The sequence below is a fragment of the Conger conger genome, chromosome 4 (genome assembly GCF_963514075.1).
Source record: "Conger conger chromosome 4, fConCon1.1, whole genome shotgun sequence".
Classification (NCBI taxonomy): domain Eukaryota; kingdom Metazoa; phylum Chordata; class Actinopteri; order Anguilliformes; family Congridae; genus Conger; species Conger conger.
The window spans coordinates 76329515-76347827 of NC_083763.1; the positions used below are offsets into that span (position 1 = coordinate 76329515).

The 18313-nt window shown below is 40.7% G+C and overlaps 2 protein-coding genes across 3 annotated transcripts in view; one reads left to right on the top strand and one right to left on the bottom strand.

The window, feature by feature from the left end:
* Positions 1-1764: 1764 nt before the first annotated feature.
* Positions 1765-4011, bottom strand: LOC133127303 (chemokine XC receptor 1-like). The gene is made up of 2 exons (XM_061240081.1): positions 3912-4011; positions 1765-3151 (listed from the first exon to the last, which is right to left on the bottom strand). The coding sequence occupies exon 2, from the start codon at positions 3138-3140 to the stop codon at positions 2127-2129; it is 1014 nt and encodes a 337-aa protein (XP_061096065.1). The 5' UTR covers positions 3141-3151; positions 3912-4011; the 3' UTR covers positions 1765-2126.
* Positions 4012-11353: 7342 nt separating this feature from the next.
* The window catches only part of fyco1a (FYVE and coiled-coil domain autophagy adaptor 1a), a 32382-nt gene continuing 25422 nt past the window's right edge, over positions 11354-18313 (top strand). Inside the window, exons 1-4 of one of the 2 annotated variants that reach the window (XM_061239347.1) lie at positions 11354-11428; positions 15210-15306; positions 16208-16314; positions 17184-17309. In XM_061239347.1, coding sequence (XP_061095331.1) covers positions 15258-15306; positions 16208-16314; positions 17184-17309 — 282 coding nt within the window. In that variant the 5' untranslated portion in view covers positions 11354-11428; positions 15210-15257. Of the gene's footprint in view, positions 11429-11665; positions 12152-15209; positions 15307-16207; positions 16315-17183; positions 17310-18313 lie in introns of those variants that run through there. The other variant, XM_061239348.1, reaches the window with a different exon arrangement.

Below are 18313 nucleotides of genomic sequence, written 5' to 3' on the forward strand. Positions count from 1 at the left end.
TTCAAGATTTAACTTCACTTTCAATTACTGAACTTATATTTGGTTGCATAACCATTGTTTGCAACTAAATCAAGTCAACTAACTTCTGGCACCTAGAAACAGGTATTTCAGCCCAGCATGAACAAACTACATTCCACAGTTCCTGTGAATTTTTGGGTTTTGCTTCAGAAACTGCATTTTTTGTCACCCCACAAGTTTTCAATGGGGTTGAGGTTGGGGGATTGAGCTGGCCACTCCATTACCTCAATCCTTTTTGTCTGGAACCAAGATATTGCTTGCCTACTGGTGTGTTTGGGGTCGTTGTCTTGTTGAAATGCCCATTTCAACCAATTAAACCGTAAATAAAATAAATTTTTAAAAAGAACAAATGCGAGCATTAACTAATGTGCTGGCAGCACGTCAAGACCAAATTTATCAGAAAAGGTCTCTACTGTTTCTGAAAGCCCTGCTCATCCTGTGGATGGGTAGGGCGGCCTGTAGTGTAGTGGTTAGGGTAAATGACTGACACAATGTCAGTGGTTCTAATCCTGGTGTAGCCACAATAAGATCCGCACAGCCGTTGGGCCCTTGAGCCAGGCTCATAACCCAGCATTGCTCCAGGGGAGGATTGTCTTCTGCTTCATCAAATTAATTGTACATCGCTCTGGATTAGCGGCCAAATGCCAATAATGTAATGTATCTCATTGTGAATGCTGCCCTCTGGTGGGCCTTTGGATTATTCTGTGATATTTTGAGATTACATGACATTACATTATTTATTGGCATTTGGCAGACGCTCTTATCCAGAGCGACGTACAGTTGAATAGCAGGAGACAATCCTCCCCTGGAGCAATGCAGGGTTAAGGGCTTTGTTCAAGGGCCCAACGGCTGTGCAGATCTTGTTGTGGCTCCACTGGGATTAGAGCCACCAACCTTGCGTGTCCCAGTCATTTACCTTAACCACTACGCTACAGGCCGCCCTATAATATAATGCAAATATAATATAATATAATATAATATAATATAATATAATATAATATAATATAATATAACATAACATAACATAACATAACATAACATAATATAATGCAAAGAGATAATATTACTTTGCATTATTCTGTGATTGTGATATTCTGACTTTATATTACTCGGGGTTATTCTGTGATTTCTGAGTTCAAAACCCAGATCAGGAGAAGTCTGCATGTTCTACCCATGCCCACGTGGGTTTTCTCACAAAATCCAAAAAATTGCAGGTTTGGCTAACAGGAGACTCTATGTTACTTACTGGTATAAGTGTGTGCATGAATGGTGTGTGTGCCCTTCGATGGTATAAGTGTGTGAGTGAATGGTGTGTGTGTGTGCCATGCGATGGTATGAGTGTGTGAGTGAATGGTGTGTGTGTGCCATGCGATGGTATGAGTGTGTGAGTGAATGGTGTGTGTGTGCCATGCGATGGTATGAGTGTGTGAGTGAATGGTGTTTTTCTATTGTACACATTGATCTGTTCACCTGTAATACATGGTGTTAACTGAAGACCTATTTGGGGAAAGGCACCCTGTTAATGTTAACTATGTGTCAGCAGGAAGTGCTGCGTTTGAAAATAGGCTACTGTATGTTCCAGCAACCAGCCGTTCATGAACGATTTCAGATCGGAGTGGACCTAATGCACTACAGAATAGAGCGTTTTTAGGCATTAGGCAAGCTGCAGGCTGAGGTCGATCAGCACAGTGATGCTTATTAACAGTATGCTAAATATATCATTAAATACCATCATTAAAACTCAAACACCATCATCGTACTTTTAATGAAAATATAATTGCAATCCTGTACACAACACAGCAATGTTTAATTACTCACAAAAGTAAGATATACTAATAATTAACTTCAATGATGTTCTATGAATACATGTCAGGATAGCATATCAAAGTATGAATGTACAAATAATTGACTACAGTAAAATCCAGAAATTAAACCAAGGATAAATTTTAACCAGTCTACCCAGGACAAATAGGCTAGCCAACAAGCTTCCCGTTGAAGTTTATCATTACTCCAATTATTGCATTTCGCGTGGCAACCTACATGGCATCCATGTTAAACTCACTTTTACGCAACGTTATTTTTTATTTGTTTAAATCGTTTGTGCAGTTTTAATACATGGAGCCGTGCGAGTGCGAGTTAAGCCTGCTAGTGCGGCGGTATATTTCGCCGTTGGCCTGTGGTTGCCAGATACATCGCAGAATCATCTTTAGGTGGGTCCTGAATTTCACGCCAACAAAGACATAAAAGACAGGGTTCAAGCAGCAATGAGAGAAGGCGATCAGACGACAGACATAAAACCCATAATCAACCGCGATACTGATTTTGCACTGGTCGAAAGGTGGCACCTGCAAATCCGTCAGCGATCTCAGAAATATCATCGTATTGTACGGCGCCCATCCCACGAAAAACACCACCACCACGGTGAAGATTAGCTTCACGGTTCTGTGCCTTGCGTGCGATCTCGATCGGAGGATTGTCCGCAGAATGTTGGCGTAACAGAAGGCGATCACCAAAAACGCAAGCGAGAAAACTACGTTTTGCTGGAAAGCCGAAGCCGTCTTCCAAGTTATGTCGTCGTACGTGCAGTACGACACTCCGTTGTGGAGTACGACCTTGGTGTAGAGGAGGGAGGGGACGGCTGCTGCAAAGCTCACTGTCCAGATAATGGAGGAGGCGATGATCCCATAGAAACGCTTCCTGGTTCCGAAGTCAGAGAGTGGATGGACCACCGCCAGATAGCGGTGGATGGTCATTATCATTAGAAAAACGATGCTGCTGTAATATCCGGCGTAGAAGACAAAATTAACGGCTTTGCAGGTTCTCTCTCCAAGCGTCCATCCCCACAGATGATCGTACGCCCAGAACGGCAGTCCAAAGGTGAAGACCAAGTCCGAAAGGGCCAGGTTTAGAATGAAAGTATTCGTGAGCGATCGGAGGGTCTCGTACAGCACCAGGATCGCGAGGACTAAGATGTTCCCCACGAGACTCAGGGCGATCACTGCGGAGAAGAATATCGGGGTCGTGATGGATCCAAATCTGACAACGTCTGTTTTATTGCAAACTTCACTTTGACCGTAATCGGAGTCGTACTCGCTGTAGTCGTATTCATATGCTGGTGTCATTTTTTCAACTCCTGTTTCGAAAAAATAAATAATAATAAACATTCGGTAATGAACTATGAATATAGGCTGCAAGTAAAAAAAAAAAAAGTTGTTTTAAAATAATCTCATTACTTTGATTATATTTATTGTACTTCAAGTTATTTCTACTATAAGCCAATATATGCCAATATATACACACTATTATGGGCTGCCAAATGTAAAGTAAAACACATCACATTTTCCATCAGTTTTTTCTTCTTCTTAGATACAGCCTAAATACAGATTTTCAAGATTTAGGCAATTTGTTTTTTTCTCAAATTTGACATGCTAAATAAAGCGTTTAGTTCATATTTAAGATTCATCAGGCAAATAGTAAAATATAAAGGCTAAATATATCATTTGAATGTTAAATCAGAAAAAAAGGTTTTTATTTAAATTTTTACTTATATCAGAAACACATTTTAGTCAAATATAAATATTTCATTTCAATCTTAAACCTTGGTTTAAAAAAAAAAGAAGCCTTTATATTATAATTTAACATAAGCTTAATTTAGCCTTTATGTGAAATCTGAGTAAAGAAAATAATATTTAGTCTAAATGTTGAAGAAAATCCTGTACTTAGGCTATCCGAGAAGAAAATAAACACAGGAAAAATGTGTTTCACCCCATAAATTATAAGCCTAAGCTACTTAGTTTAGAGATATTTCTGTCTATAATGCATGCGTCAGGGAGGAAACAGAGGGTCCTGCTCATCATGTGAATCACAGGGTGGTAAATGGCCCTTGTACCTACCTTAGCAGCCTAAAATGTCCGCCACCTTGGACCTCTTTGGGCATATGTGATGAAGACTTGCCTCTTCTCAGCTATAAAAAGTCTAGTAACTGTAGTCTTGTATATGTGAGGTCTCACTTCCTTCTGCACTTTCATACCTTCAATATCGCCCCTTTTCCGGACACGTGCTTAAAAATGACATACCCAAAATAAATTCTGGTCTGAAAGTTAACCCTTTGAGGTTTGTCGCCGGGGGCGACATGGCTCAGGCGGTAAGAGCTGTTGTCTGGCAGTCGGAGGGTTGCCGGTTCGATCCCCCGCCTGGGCTGTGTCGAAGTGTCCCTGAGCAAGACACCTAACCCCCAAATGCTCCTGACAAGCTGGTCAGGGCCTTGCATGGCAGCCAATTGCCGTTGGTGTATGAGTGTATGGGTGAATGGAGAAGCATCAATTGTACAGCGCTTTGGATAAAGGCGCTATATAAATGCCTGCCATTTTGTTTTCCAAGAGACAGAATTACTCTAAATTACAAATACGAGTTCTACGTTCAAACATAGTGAAAGTGAAAGATTTTTTTTCCCCCTCACTGAAATTATTTTCTCTTTTTCACAGGATACTGATTATTATGGCTGTGGCTGGTTCGTTTAGAAACACAATGGAACCAGGTCACAACACTGGACAACTTTCTGGGACATTTGATGACTCAAAGGATGCATGATTTGATGATGCAAAGGATGCATGGAAACGCATGGATATTATGCTAAAATACTGCATCTTGTTTACTAAACTATACAACATTTCTTATCCTGAAAAAAGGCATTTCCACCTCCCTCTCCTTCCAGCTCAGCAACAGGTTGAGAAGATCAAAGAAAATAAGCCACAATAGTCACAATAATAGCAGCTTGTATATTAATGTATTCATTGAGGTTCATTGATTGAAGTTTTTGTCAAATACCCAACCCAGAAAAAAAAAAGAACTAAATTTATTGTAACACAGGAACTATGAACTGCTCAAAACCAGCCTATGGCAGGTGAGGTGGGTTAGTAATCAGTGCAGGGTTCACCTCCTGGCTCTACCTGCAGGACAAGACTGGAACCACATGCCCCCATACATAACAGTTGGGTATTCCAGCAAGATAATGACCAAGTCAGTTTCGCTTCTGTTCACTTTTGACCAGGGGCGCCCAGATTATCCTGTTATCATTTCACCTGGATATTCTCTCCTCCATCAGACAGTGCTGCTCGCGACTAGGTTTACTGCAGTCGGATTTCATAAATTATGCACACAAATTTAAAGTGAACTTGTGAGAAGTTGTTTACACTAATTGTAGAAAACGTGGCTTCTCAAGTTCACTTTAAAAATAATAATAATTCAAGTTGAAAACAATACGTTTTTACAGTGGATTATTATTATTATTATTATTATTATTATTATTATTATTACTATTTATTTATTTAGATGTATATTTAGATATGTATTTACTTCAACAGAATAGAGCCATAGAATAGCTCATAGATCGAACAGATTAATTAAATCTTGAATAGTGATTAATGTTTCCCCAATTTGCCACCAGCAATATCTGTATGGAGTCATCCAAATGGTCTAATTATGCTTGTTGAAAGGCCTGTATCGTGATCCGCATGTCAGTCTACTTCAGGGGGATCCAAGATGGCGCTCTGATCAAAGTGTTTGGGATGTGCTCCGCAAAACCTAAATGTTTTTCTATTATATATAGTGTGAACAAAACAACAATATTAGTTTAGTTTGATGGTATTTGTACAAGGCTACTTTTTTGGTAACGCCAATAAACCATGATGAAAGCCTCGGAGAAAAGAAAGAGCGGTGAAGGGAGTGTTAAGGTTAGCTCTGCTAGCTCAAGCTTTCTACACTAGCTATCGACGGGCAAGCCGAAGCTAAGAACGTACTCATTGACAACATGCACAACTACGCCGACCAGATGAAGGTGTCTCTGATGGAGGAAGATTTTCCACCTCTTCCCGTTACACCGTCTAAGCCTCCTGCAGTGAAACGGAGAAGAGTTGAAGACGTGGAGATGTCTGCCATTCTCTCCCAGCTCTCGTCTCTCTCTCTCAGCTGATAAACGGCAGATCCGACGCCCTGGAAAAGATGGTCAGTGACAACTCCAATGTGATTGCTGAAGTGAAAAAAGCGGTCAAGGAAAACTCGAGACAGATTGCAGGCGTCAAAAAATCGTTTGATTTGGTTTATGCTGAGATGAAAGCTGTGAAGGAGAGAGTTGTTCACCTCGAAGCAAGCTCTGACACGCACGAGAAACATCTGGAAAGCTATTCGCGCCGATGGTGCATCGCCTCGGTCCCAGGAAACCGAGCAACAGCCAACCCAGAGGCATCATCATGCAGTTCACCTCCCAGACCTACCGCGATGCTGTTTGGCGTTCTGCGAAAAACTCAACCTATCTGAAGAACTACAACCTTAAGCTGGCAGAGGACCTGTCTGCAGAAGACAGGGAAAGGAGAAATAAGCTGTGGCCCGCCATAGAAAAGGCACGGAAGGAAAACAAGCTGGCCTTCTTTGTTGGAGGACGTGCTTTTGTGAATGGAGCAGAAATATTCCCACCTTAGAGACACGGTTAGAGTGCCAGATTTAGCACTGGGTACAATCAAGGTTCAGCTTACAGCGTAGGCTTCCTTGTATAGCCTAATGCTATATCTATAGGATCTATAGGAGGATCTATACCTTCGCTCAATGAACATTTCAGTTATTTTATTAGTTAATTACAGAGCGAGTGGTCATTTGATTAAAAAAGCTGCTACGTTCAACTTTTATTTTATTTTGAATATATTTTCAAATGCAACATAAAGGACAATTCATGGTACATAAAAGCAACTTTATAGTTATTATTTTTACCTCTTTATTTATAAGAGAAAAATGTTCTTAAGCTTGTTTAACATGTTCTACTAATGTTACTATTCAGTATGTTCACGTATTTTTGCCTTAAAAAGGCTCTCATCCTTTTGTTAGTACACTCTTAGTGACCGTAAGTTCTCTATTTCTGTGTATTAACATCTATTTGGTCTAACATCTATTTTTCTTTTCTTATTTTTCCTTTTTATTATTCATTATGTCATTATCTATTATTTCACTCAACGCGAAAGGGCTAAGAAACCATTGTTAAACGTAAAGCTACGTTTCTATATTGCAAACAACATAATACTGACTTTTGCTTTATACAAGAATCTCACTCGACTGAACAAGATGCTGATTTGTGGAAATCAGAATGGGGATGTGATTCATGGCTGAACGTCAGAACGCTTCTCATGGGTCAGAACGCTCGGCTGAGGTTTGCATTCTGAAAAACCGTTTTAATGGGAAAGTTTTGTTCTCTGACTGTGACAAAAGATGGCCACTCCTGGGACTTGAACTTGCAAACTCTAATTACATCATAGTTAATGTTTATGATTTCAACTCTCAAAGAGAGAATATTGCTTATATTGACAGTTTAGAAGGGCTACTACTTCACTGGTTATCTAAATTCCCAAACTCTTCTGTAGTTATTGGTGGCGACTTCAATGCTGTGCTAGACAATCATATTGATAGGTGGCCTTCAAGGAGCTCAGACTCTGCTAGTTCTCATATAAAGATGTTCACACATTTAATTTAACTGATACATGGAGGGTTAGCCATCTACTACAGAAATCATATACGTGGTGCAACAAGTCACTAACAAGCCAGTCACGTATTGATTATTGGCTTATCTCCAAAGAGCTGAAAAATGTTTTAACAGACATTCGACCCTCACCGTTATCTGATCATAAGTCTATCCATATCCTTATTCCTCTATCGTCTTTCTCCACTACCCCTAAGTCCTCATACTGGAAACTTAATAGTACTATTCTTAAACATAGTGTTGTAGCAGACACAATTTAAAAAAATGATTATGTTGTACTGGAACAAAGCTCTAAATGAAAATGTGTATAGTAGTAATTGGGAGTTATTAAAATATGAGATTGCGAAATACCTTAGGAAATACAGTAGTGATTTAACAAAAAGTAGAAGAGCAGAAGAAAATGATACAATCCTTAAGATTGCAACTTTAGCTTCTAAACTAGTAGATGTCCTCACTGAGTCAGAGAAGATTGAACTTATTGAGCAGCAGCATAGGTTGGATGAGATCTATAAACGTAAAGCTGAAGGAGCGTTTGTTCGATCACGTAGAAGATGGCTCGAAGAAGGAGAGCAGAACTCTGCATACTTTTTTAGACTTGAGAGACAACAATCTAAAAAAAACTGTACACAGCAGTTGAGAACTGATGGGTCAATCACTGATGATCCAAGGAAAATAGCAAACTACTGTGCTGCATTTTATAGTAACCTTTATACCTCCAAGTACTGCCAACAAACGTCCTCTGTCTTTTTTGATTCTCTTCCTAATATTAATCGGTTGGATGAGGCAGATAGCGAGTTTTGTGACCCCTCTATTTCACTGAATGAAATCACTGATGCTATAAACCATTTAAAATGTAATAAATCACCCGGAACGGATGGACTTACTGCCGAATTTTACAAGCTTTTTTCTTTGAGCTTGGCCCCAAAGTACTAACAGAGATTCACTCCCCCCTACTTTATGTCAGGGTCTAATCACATTGATCCCTAAACCTAAAAAAGATCCCCTCCTATTAGATAATTGGCGTCCAATCTCCCTATTGAATAATGATTACAAAGTCTTTGCATCAATACTGGCTAATAGATTGAAATCTGTATTAGATACCATCATTGACGAAAGTCAATCAGGGTTTATGCAAAATAGGCATATTTCTAACAATGTAAGATAAATTTTAGATATATTGGATTACTCAGACTTCAAGATGTTCAAGATGACAGTTTTATTCTTTATTCTTATTCTTTTATATCTTTTATAAAGCTTTTGATTCTTTGGAGTATGATTTTATGATGACCGCTCTACACAAATTTGGTTTTGGTAATTTTCTTTGTAATTCAGTCACAACTTTATATAGTAATGCAAACAGCTCTATTAAACTAAACAGTGGCACATCCCCAAGATTTACATTAGAACGTGGCGTCCGGCAAGGGTGCCCTTTGTCCGTATACCTCTTCCTCCTAGCTGCACAACTTCTTAATTTACAGGTTAAAGCCAGTTCTTTGAAAGACATTGCTATTGCCAACAGGGAAATAATGATCAGTCAGCTGGCTGATGATACAGCGTTGTTTCTTAAGGATGCTTCCCAAGTATCAGTGGCAGTCAGGACTATCCAGTCCTTCTCCAAGGCTTCTGGGCTTTCCCTGAATCTTAGCAAATGTGATTTATTACCAGTGAATAATTGTACAGTGACTTCAGTTTGTAATATTCCGGTGAGAAACTCTGTGACATATCTTGGGGTCCATATTACTAAAGATAGAAAATCCAGGGGTACTTTAAACTTTATTCCAATTATTGAAAAGACCCAGAAAGTTCTCAACTGTTGGTTACAAAGAGACTTGTCTCTCAAGGGAAGAGTTCTGCTCACTAAGGCAGAAGGTTTGTCTCGTCTAACCTATGCTGCTCAGTCATTATATATTGACAATACAATATGTAAATCTATTGATCGGATGCTAAGCAATTTCTTATGGAAAAACAAGACGCATTATATGCGTAAATCTGTAGTTCTGAATACATACAAGAACGGTGGGCTTAATTTTATAGACTTCAGCTCTCTTAACAATACGTTCAAAATACTTTAAAAACCCTACTTCTATTTGGAATTTTATCTCTCACCACATCTTTTCCCATTTAGGTGGCTTAGAGTTCATTCTGCTTTGCAACTATGAGATCCAAAAAATACCACTCAAACTCTCCAATTTTCATCAACAAATGCTTTTGGCATGGGCGCTGATTTACAAACACAATTTCTCTCCGCAGAGCTGTTATATTTGGAACAACTGTAATATTTTATATAAGAACAAGTCATTATTTTATGATAAATGGTTTAACAATGGTATTATACTAGTGAGTCAGTTGTTTAATAAAGAAGGGCTGCTGTATAGATACTCAGAATTTCTTAATAGGTATAATATCCCAATAACGCCAAAATAATTTTCTATTGTTTTTGATGCGATCCCATCTGGTATATGTATGTTATTTAGGAATGTGGTCCACTCTATGCCCCTGTCAATGTCACCCCCAGACCCTACTCAATGTCGATGAGGTAAAGTTTGTTTTTCTTTTAATAGAGGTATGAACTTCAGAATAAGAGCTTTGTTTCAGGACAACTGGTTTCTATTCCTGCAGCAACATTTTATTGGAATAGTTCTGTTAGTAATATTGAATGGAAAAAAGTTTGGTCCTTACCACAAAAGTTCCTTCTAACAAATAAGATAAAAGAAGTTTCATTTAAGTTGATCCATAGATTCTATCCCGTGAAGCATTTCTTACAAAAGTTGAAGAATGACATAGACATGAATTGTTCTTTCTGTGAATTACATCCAGAGACTTGCTCCCATTTGTTTTGGTCTTGTAAATTTACCTATACATTCTGGAAAGATGTGAATGATTTTATAGTTGACAACATTTTTGAGGATTTTGCTTTTTACTATAAAAATGTTATACTTGGCTGCTATGATTATAATGACAAAGATGATAATGCCTTTTTTCTTATTAATTTCTTTTTACTTCTCGCCAAATTTCACATTCACAAGTGTAAATTTGCAAACAAAAAACCAAAATTTTGTGTGTTTATGAAGGAATTTGAATTATATCTGTCAACTATTTCTTCCTCACTAAACAAAAAAGCAATTAGAACAATGAGTGTATGCAATATTTTTAAGATAATTAAGTGAACTACATTCTCGCGTCCTTTCTTTTTAAGTTGTATTTTTATTTTTTATTTTTTTTTATTTTATTTGTTTACTTATTCATTTTGTTTTCATATTGATTTATCTATATAGGATGAGAACTGTATTTGTATGTTTGTTGACAATTTGTTATAATAAATAAATAAATAAATAAATTAATTAATTAATTAATTAATTTAAAAAAAAAAAAATGTCAGTCTACGTAGTCTGCGATTAGGCGGAGCTACATAACAAAATGCAGCACTGCGGAATAAAATGGGTCACAACAACTAAAGTACATCGGTGTGGGTTTGCTGTAACGAACGTGTGGGTCGGATCTCAGCAATGACCTATTTCAGAATCCTGATAAATAGAACGGCGAAAAATAGTCATATGACTCCAGTGTTTACTTTGTAGCATCTTGCAACCAAACTAGCCTATGACGGTTTTTTTCTCCGATTACGCCAGTGGCTGATCCCGAATCAGATTACCCAGTCCTGCTTTATACACAGCAAGGGCAGTTTTTAAAAGACAACAGCTGATCCACAGCCTGTGGTGGCGGAAGACACTACGCATTTATTTAAACGGCTCGAAGCGGATAATTCCCCTGTTCACGATGTCAATTGGGTGTGTACAACTGTCACTCATCGTGTTTAACGCCCCCATTTGTAGCACGTTAGTATGCGACTGTAAACTACCTCAACTACACAGGATCACCCATTTTTAAGTATGTCAAAGTTTCTTTTCTGTCTTTTCATATTGTTGACTGGCTGCGTAAGCCATATTATAATTTATGTTTGCAAGCCTGTTATGAAACGGTAGATATCCAGCGCTGCTTTACTTACTGTAAGAAATGGGCTGCTAGTTGTTGATTCCCAAACAGGAGATAAGAGCACAAAATAATGAACTATATAATTCAGGGACATGTTTAAATGAGCTGTTGGCAAATCAACTCCGATAGCAAGCTATGCTCAGTTAAGATAAAAGGCGTAAGGTTTAGATTGTTTTTTAATTTACTTCCCTTAAAAAACAGGGAGAGAACTGGCTACTTGCCAGTGAAACTCATCCACAGAAGTTTGAGCGAAATGCTGATGTAGCTACTCACTAGCTCTCTAGTGTGAAGCCAAATGTTGTCGGTGTTTTGTCGTAGTTAGTTCCCAACATCCGCATTTCGTCTCAACTGTGTTTCACAACGCTGTTCTCGCGTCGTTTTGTGGTCAGGCAACAATATGCCATTGTGTTCAGTAAGGGAAGGAACAGATATCACTATTGACGCACGCAGGTAGTTCCGCTTTTCTTAAAATTGACGGGGCCCCTTAAATTCCATGGGCTATATCTGAGAAGGAATGTAGGGGCATGACCCAGTACCGTCTCGGTGGACGGTCGGAACCATTGTTAGGTTCGTGACCTGTAGCATTGAAAGAAGAAAACGTGCACAGAAGAAGAAAAGGTGGTTAACCCAGAAGTCTGCATTACATTTTTCTTTTCTTTTTTTAATTTTAAGTCATTAAATAGCGACCTAAACCAGCAGACACTGTTGAACCTCCAATACGGGCTTGTACTGTATCTGTATTCTTTATGGCACGTATTTCTTACTTAATGTGGCTTTGAGAGAATAAATGCCCAATGGAAAAGCACCTAATTCAGAAAAACGAACAGCTTGTTAAAATCCTGGGATTGCAACTTGCCCCAGGTTGAGAATCATCGCTCTATCGCAGCAAGATGGACCACAACATTGGTCAATCTCTTTATAGCCCGGGCGGACAACTCCAGTCCTGGAGGGTCAATGTCTGTGCTGGTTTTTGTTCCAACCAATTACCTTAATTTGAGTTTTATTTCACTCTATAAACTACACAGGTTCACTCCTGTACTGGATCAGTAAAATCTTTGGGATACGCCAGCAGTCTGTGACTGTAGCTGGTGCTTATGCACATATCAGATTTAGACATGAATGAGCTAGTTAAATAATTAAGAGCAGAAGTTGCCACGAAATCCTCAGCCCTTGCTGACCGTTTGTTCAGTTTTAGTTCCATGCAGGCCTATTTGGGGATATGGCGGGCTCAGTGAAACCCAAAGCGCGGGTTTGCTTCAGGTTTCGCGGAGGCTTGAACGAGGAACCAGTGTGTGAAACTATTATTTAATTTTGAGACAAATTAGCCCCAAAGAAATGGATACTTGCTGTTGGCAAGAAACAGCAAAAATAAATAAAATTAAAGAAATAACCAGCTAATGGACAAGCCATTTTGAGGAGCAATGATTATTGATGTTTTCAGTTTCCATTTTCAATATAAACAAGAATAATGTACTTAATTGATTAATTAATTAATGAGTGCATTGTGTGAAAAAAAAAAAAAAAATATATATATATGTACAGGAAATTGCAGTATTTCAAATGTTTGCATCTGAAATGTATATTTGTATGTTTTTACAGTATTTTATATGTATACGTAAAAAATGTGTGTGTAAATGAGTTTATCTGTACTGTGTGTATGTTTGCTGACTTATTTAAATGTACACTTTTTTGTGTCTAAATGTGAGAATTTGCTGGCATAAGCATATGTACATGAGGCATGTTTGTGAGAGTTTATGTGTGAGTGTGTGTGAGAGAGTCTCTTTGTGTTTAACACAGGGTGTGTGTGTGTGTGTCCCTCTCTTTGTGTCTAACGCAGGATGTGTGTGTGTGTGTGTGTGTGTGTGTGTGAGAGAGAGTGAGAGAGTAACGCAGGATGTGTGTGTGTGTGTGTGTGTGAGAGAGAGTGTGAGAGTGAGAGAGTAACGCAGGATGTGTGTGTGTGAGAGTGAGAGAGAGAGTGTGAGAATGAGGGAGTGTAACGCAGGGTGTGTGTGTGTGTGTGTGTGTGTGTGTGTGTGAGAGAGAGTGAGAGAGTAACGCAGGATGTGTGTGTGTGTGTGTGTGTGAGAGAGAGTGTGAGAGTGAGAGAGTAACGCAGGATGTGTGTGTGTGAGAGTGAGAGAGAGAGTGTGAGAATGAGGGAGTGTAACGCAGGGTGTGTGTGTGTGTGTGTGTGAGAGAGAGAGTGCCTGTGTGTGAGTCTAATGCAGGGTGTGTGTGTGTCTGTGTGTGAGTCTAACGAAGGGTGTGTGTCTGTGTGTGTGTGTGTGTGTGTGTGTGTGTGTGTGTGTGTGTGTGTGTCTAACGCAGGGTGTGTGTGTTTCTCTGACTCAGCACAGTCTCCTGGGCTGGGACCCCTGCTTCCGGGGGCTGGGCCCAAACATCAGTAAAATCTTTGGGATACGCCAGCAGTCTGTGACTGTAGCTGGTGCTTATGCACATATCAGATTTAGACATGAATGAGCTAGTTAAATAATTAAGAGCAGAAGTTGCCACGAAATCCTCAGCCCTTGCTGACCGTTTGTTCAGTTTTAGTTCCATGCAGGCCTATTTGGGGATATGGCGGGCTCAGTGAAACCCAAAGCGCGGGTTTGCTTCAGGTTTCGCGGAGGCTTGAACGAGGAACCAGTGTGTGAAACTATTATTTAATTTTGAGACAAATTAGCCCCAAAGAAATGGATACTTGCTGTTGGCAAGAAACAGCAAAAATAAATAAAATTAAAGAAATAACCAGCTAATGGACAAGCCATTTTGAGGAGCAATGATTATTGATGTTTTCAGTTTCCATTTTCAATATAAACAAGAATAATGTACTTAATTGATTAATTAATTAATGAGTGCAGTGTGTGAAAAAAAAAAAATATATATATATATATGTACAGGAAATTGCAGTATTTCAAATGTTTGCATCTGAAATGTATATTTGTATGTTTTTACAGTATTTTATATGTATACGTAAAAAATGTGTGTGTAAATGAGTTTATCTGTACTGTGTGTATGTTTGCTGACTTATTTAAATGTACACTTTTTTGTGTCTAAATGTGAGAATTTGCTGGCATAAGCATATGTACATGAGGCATGTTTGTGAGAGTTTATGTGTGAGTGTGTGTGAGAGAGTCTCTTTGTGTTTAACACAGGGTGTGTGTGTGTGTGTCCCTCTCTTTGTGTCTAACGCAGGATGTGTGTGTGTGTGTGTGTGAGAGAGAGTGAGAGAGTAACGCAGGATGTGTGTGTGTGTGTGTGTGTGAGAGAGAGTGTGAGAGTGAGAGAGTAACGCAGGATGTGTGTGTGTGAGAGTGAGAGAGAGAGTGTGAGAATGAGGGAGTGTAACGCAGGATGTGTGTGTGTGTGTGTGTGTGTGTGTGTGTGTGAGAGAGAGTGAGAGAGTAACGCAGGATGTGTGTGTGTGTGTGTGTGTGTGAGAGAGAGTGTGAGAGTGAGAGAGTAACGCAGGATGTGTGTGTGTGAGAGTGAGAGAGAGAGTGTGAGAGTAACGCAGGATGTGTGTGTGTGTGTGTGAGAGAGAGAGAGTGCCTGTGTGTGAGTCTAATGCAGGGTGTGTGTGTGTCTGTGTGTGAGTCTAACGAAGGGTGTGTGTGTGTGTGTGTGTGTGTGTGTGAGTCTAACGCAGGGTGTGTGTGTTTCTCTGACTCAGCACAGTCTCCTGGGCTGGGACCCCTGCTTCTGGGGGCTGGGCCCAAACATGGCTGCCGGGGAGAGCCAGCTACAGAGGATTATCAGAGATCTGCAGGGTACGCCGTCCCATTGTGTGTGTGGTGCATGTTTGTGTGTGTGTGTGTGTGTGAGAGAGAGAGAGAGAGAGAGAGAGAGAGGGGGGGGGGGAGATAGAGTCAGCATGAGGGGGAGCTTGCATATGTGAGCATGAGAGAGAGAATATATAGCACGAGAGAAGGAAGAAGGGAAGAGAGAAAAAGGAATACATTAATAATAAGACAGAGAGAAAGAGAGAGAGGTAGAGATAGATAGATAGATAGATAGAGAGAGAGAGAGAGAGAGAGAGAGAGAGAGAGGTGGGGGTGGTCCGCCGGAGCAGAGCAGACATGCAGAGGGAGGGGGGCAGTTTGGTCCTGCCACTGCCCCACCCGTCCCACGCCGCTTTCCTTTTTCTGCGCCGGCTGAAAGGCATGTGTGACTTAGACCAGGCCTTTACAGAGCCTTTAGACCAGGCCTTACAGAGGCTTTAGACCAGGCCTTACAGAGCCTTTAGACCAGGCCTTACAGAGCCTTTAGACCAGGCCTTACAGAGCCTTTAGACCAGGCCTTACAGAGCCTTTAGACCAGGCCTTACAGAGCCTTTAGACCAGGCCTTACAGAGCCTTTAGACCAGGCCTTTACAGAGCCTTTAGACCAGGCCTTTACAGAGCCTTTAGACCAGGCCTTACAGAGCCTTTAGACCAGGCCTTTACAGAGCCTTTAGACCAGGCCTTACAGAGCCTTTAGACCAGGCCTTCCAGAGCCTTTAGACCAGGCCTTACAGAGCCTTTAGACCAGGCCTTACAGAGCCTTTAGACCAGGCCTTACAGAGCCTTTAGACCAGGCCTTACAGAGCCCTTACAGGCTGAGACTAGGCCTTAGAGAGAGAGAGAGAGAGAGAGAGAGAGAGCTGATTACTCTGTTCTTGTCTGAATGCAGAGGCCGTGGCAGAACTGACCAGGGAATACCAGGAGAGCGGGGAGCCAATCACAGATGACAGCCCCAGCCTACACAAGTTCTCCTACAAACTGGAGTACCTGCTACAGGTGAGACATTCTGCGTCGGATTACCTGCTGCCAAGGATCACCTGCTCTTTGCACTGCAGTCACCGTCCTCGCTGTGTACTTTTACAAAGGGCCTGTACGGTGAAGGGGCAAACCACCACCACTGTGTAGACCTGATTGATTTATGGCGGCCATTTCGTGCCAGAACGCTCAGAACATGTCTCAGAATAGCCGATCTATTTCAGTACTGAGTGGGCACTTAAGCGTGCACGTACTGAAGTGTTTGGGTACTGAGTGGGCACTTAAGTGTGCACGTACTGAAGTGTTTAGGTACTGAGTGGGCACTTAAGTGTGCATCTGCTGATATGTTTAACGGCTGGTTTACGAGGAAAGGATTAAGCGTTATCTGAGAGTTAAGTTTTCTTTCTCAGTGGATATCTCTATTGGGGAAATATTTTTGTCCAAGGCAAGTCGTAATCCTTGTCTGGTGTTTGAGTTTACGGTTGCCTCATCTCTGCTCGGACTTAATGAATTCAGATTGAACATTTATGTACTTTTATTTATTTATTTATATCTACAACCATTTTTTCAACCAGAGGCAGATGGGTTCCGCTACAACAGTGAGAGTTTTTTGCTATTTCACAAACGCGGTGTCATTATAATAATGATCTGAGGTTCTTCCTCATGGGGAAGTTATTTTTTGGTAGCATTAAACACCTGATTGAACCAGTAAAAATCACTAGCCTTATGGGGACCTGTTCAGATAAGATTGTAGTTTGAGGCAGTAGAACAGTGAAGACTGTAATAAGCTCTATTTGTTTAGTTTGGTGAGAAAGAGAAGATTAGTTTGTAGTGTGAGGCTGGAGATATGAAGTTAAAATGGTAAGAAGCTGTATTTGTGTGTCCTTTAGTTTGATCAGAAAGAGAAGACAACATTTCTGGGAGCACGAAAGGACTACTGGGATTACTTCAGCGACTGCCTGGCCAAGATCAAAGGAGCTAATGACGGCATCCGCTTCGTCAAGTCAATCCCTGAGGTACAGCACACACACATATACACACACACACACACACACACACACACATAGTCACACACACTCACACACACACACATACACACACACACAGACACACACAGTCACACACACTCACACATGCACTCACACTCACTCACTCACACACACACACACACACACACACTCAAACACACACCCATATACACACATACACACACACACACACAGTCACACACACTCACACACACTCACACACACTCACACACACACACACGCACACAAACACACTCACACACGCACGCTCACGCACACACACAAATACACACACACTCACACATACTCAGCCGTGCACACACATGCACGCATACACACACACACATACATTTGTACACATACTCATGCACACATACATATGCACGCACCGCACACGCACGCACACACACTCACACACACACACACAAACACACACTCACACACACACATGCACGCATACACACACACACATACATTTGTACACATACTCATGCACACATACATACGCACGCACCGCACACGCACGCACACACACTCACACACACACACACACAAACACACACACACACACACACACACTCACACACACGCATACACATACTCAGCCACGCACACACATGCACGAACACAAGCACACACACATACGAGAACAAACACATGTGCATACACACACTTTCATATACGTACACATGCGCACATACATACGCACACACGCACGCACACAAACACACACGTGACCAACCTGGGCCCGTATGAAGGTCAGTAATAATGTTAACGTTTGGGAATACTGAAATGAAACTGAAGCAGGAGAGGAGAAAAATGAACTGATACTCAGGCAGGAAGTGTAGGTTTGCATGTGGTTTCATCTAAGAGGTCAAAAGCAGATGTGTGCACAGCTTCATCAGGGAACATGAACAGGCCACTTTCACTGGATTAACAGAGACAGGCTGTGATTGGGTGTCTATTTGAGTATCCCAGCAAGCGCTGTGGTC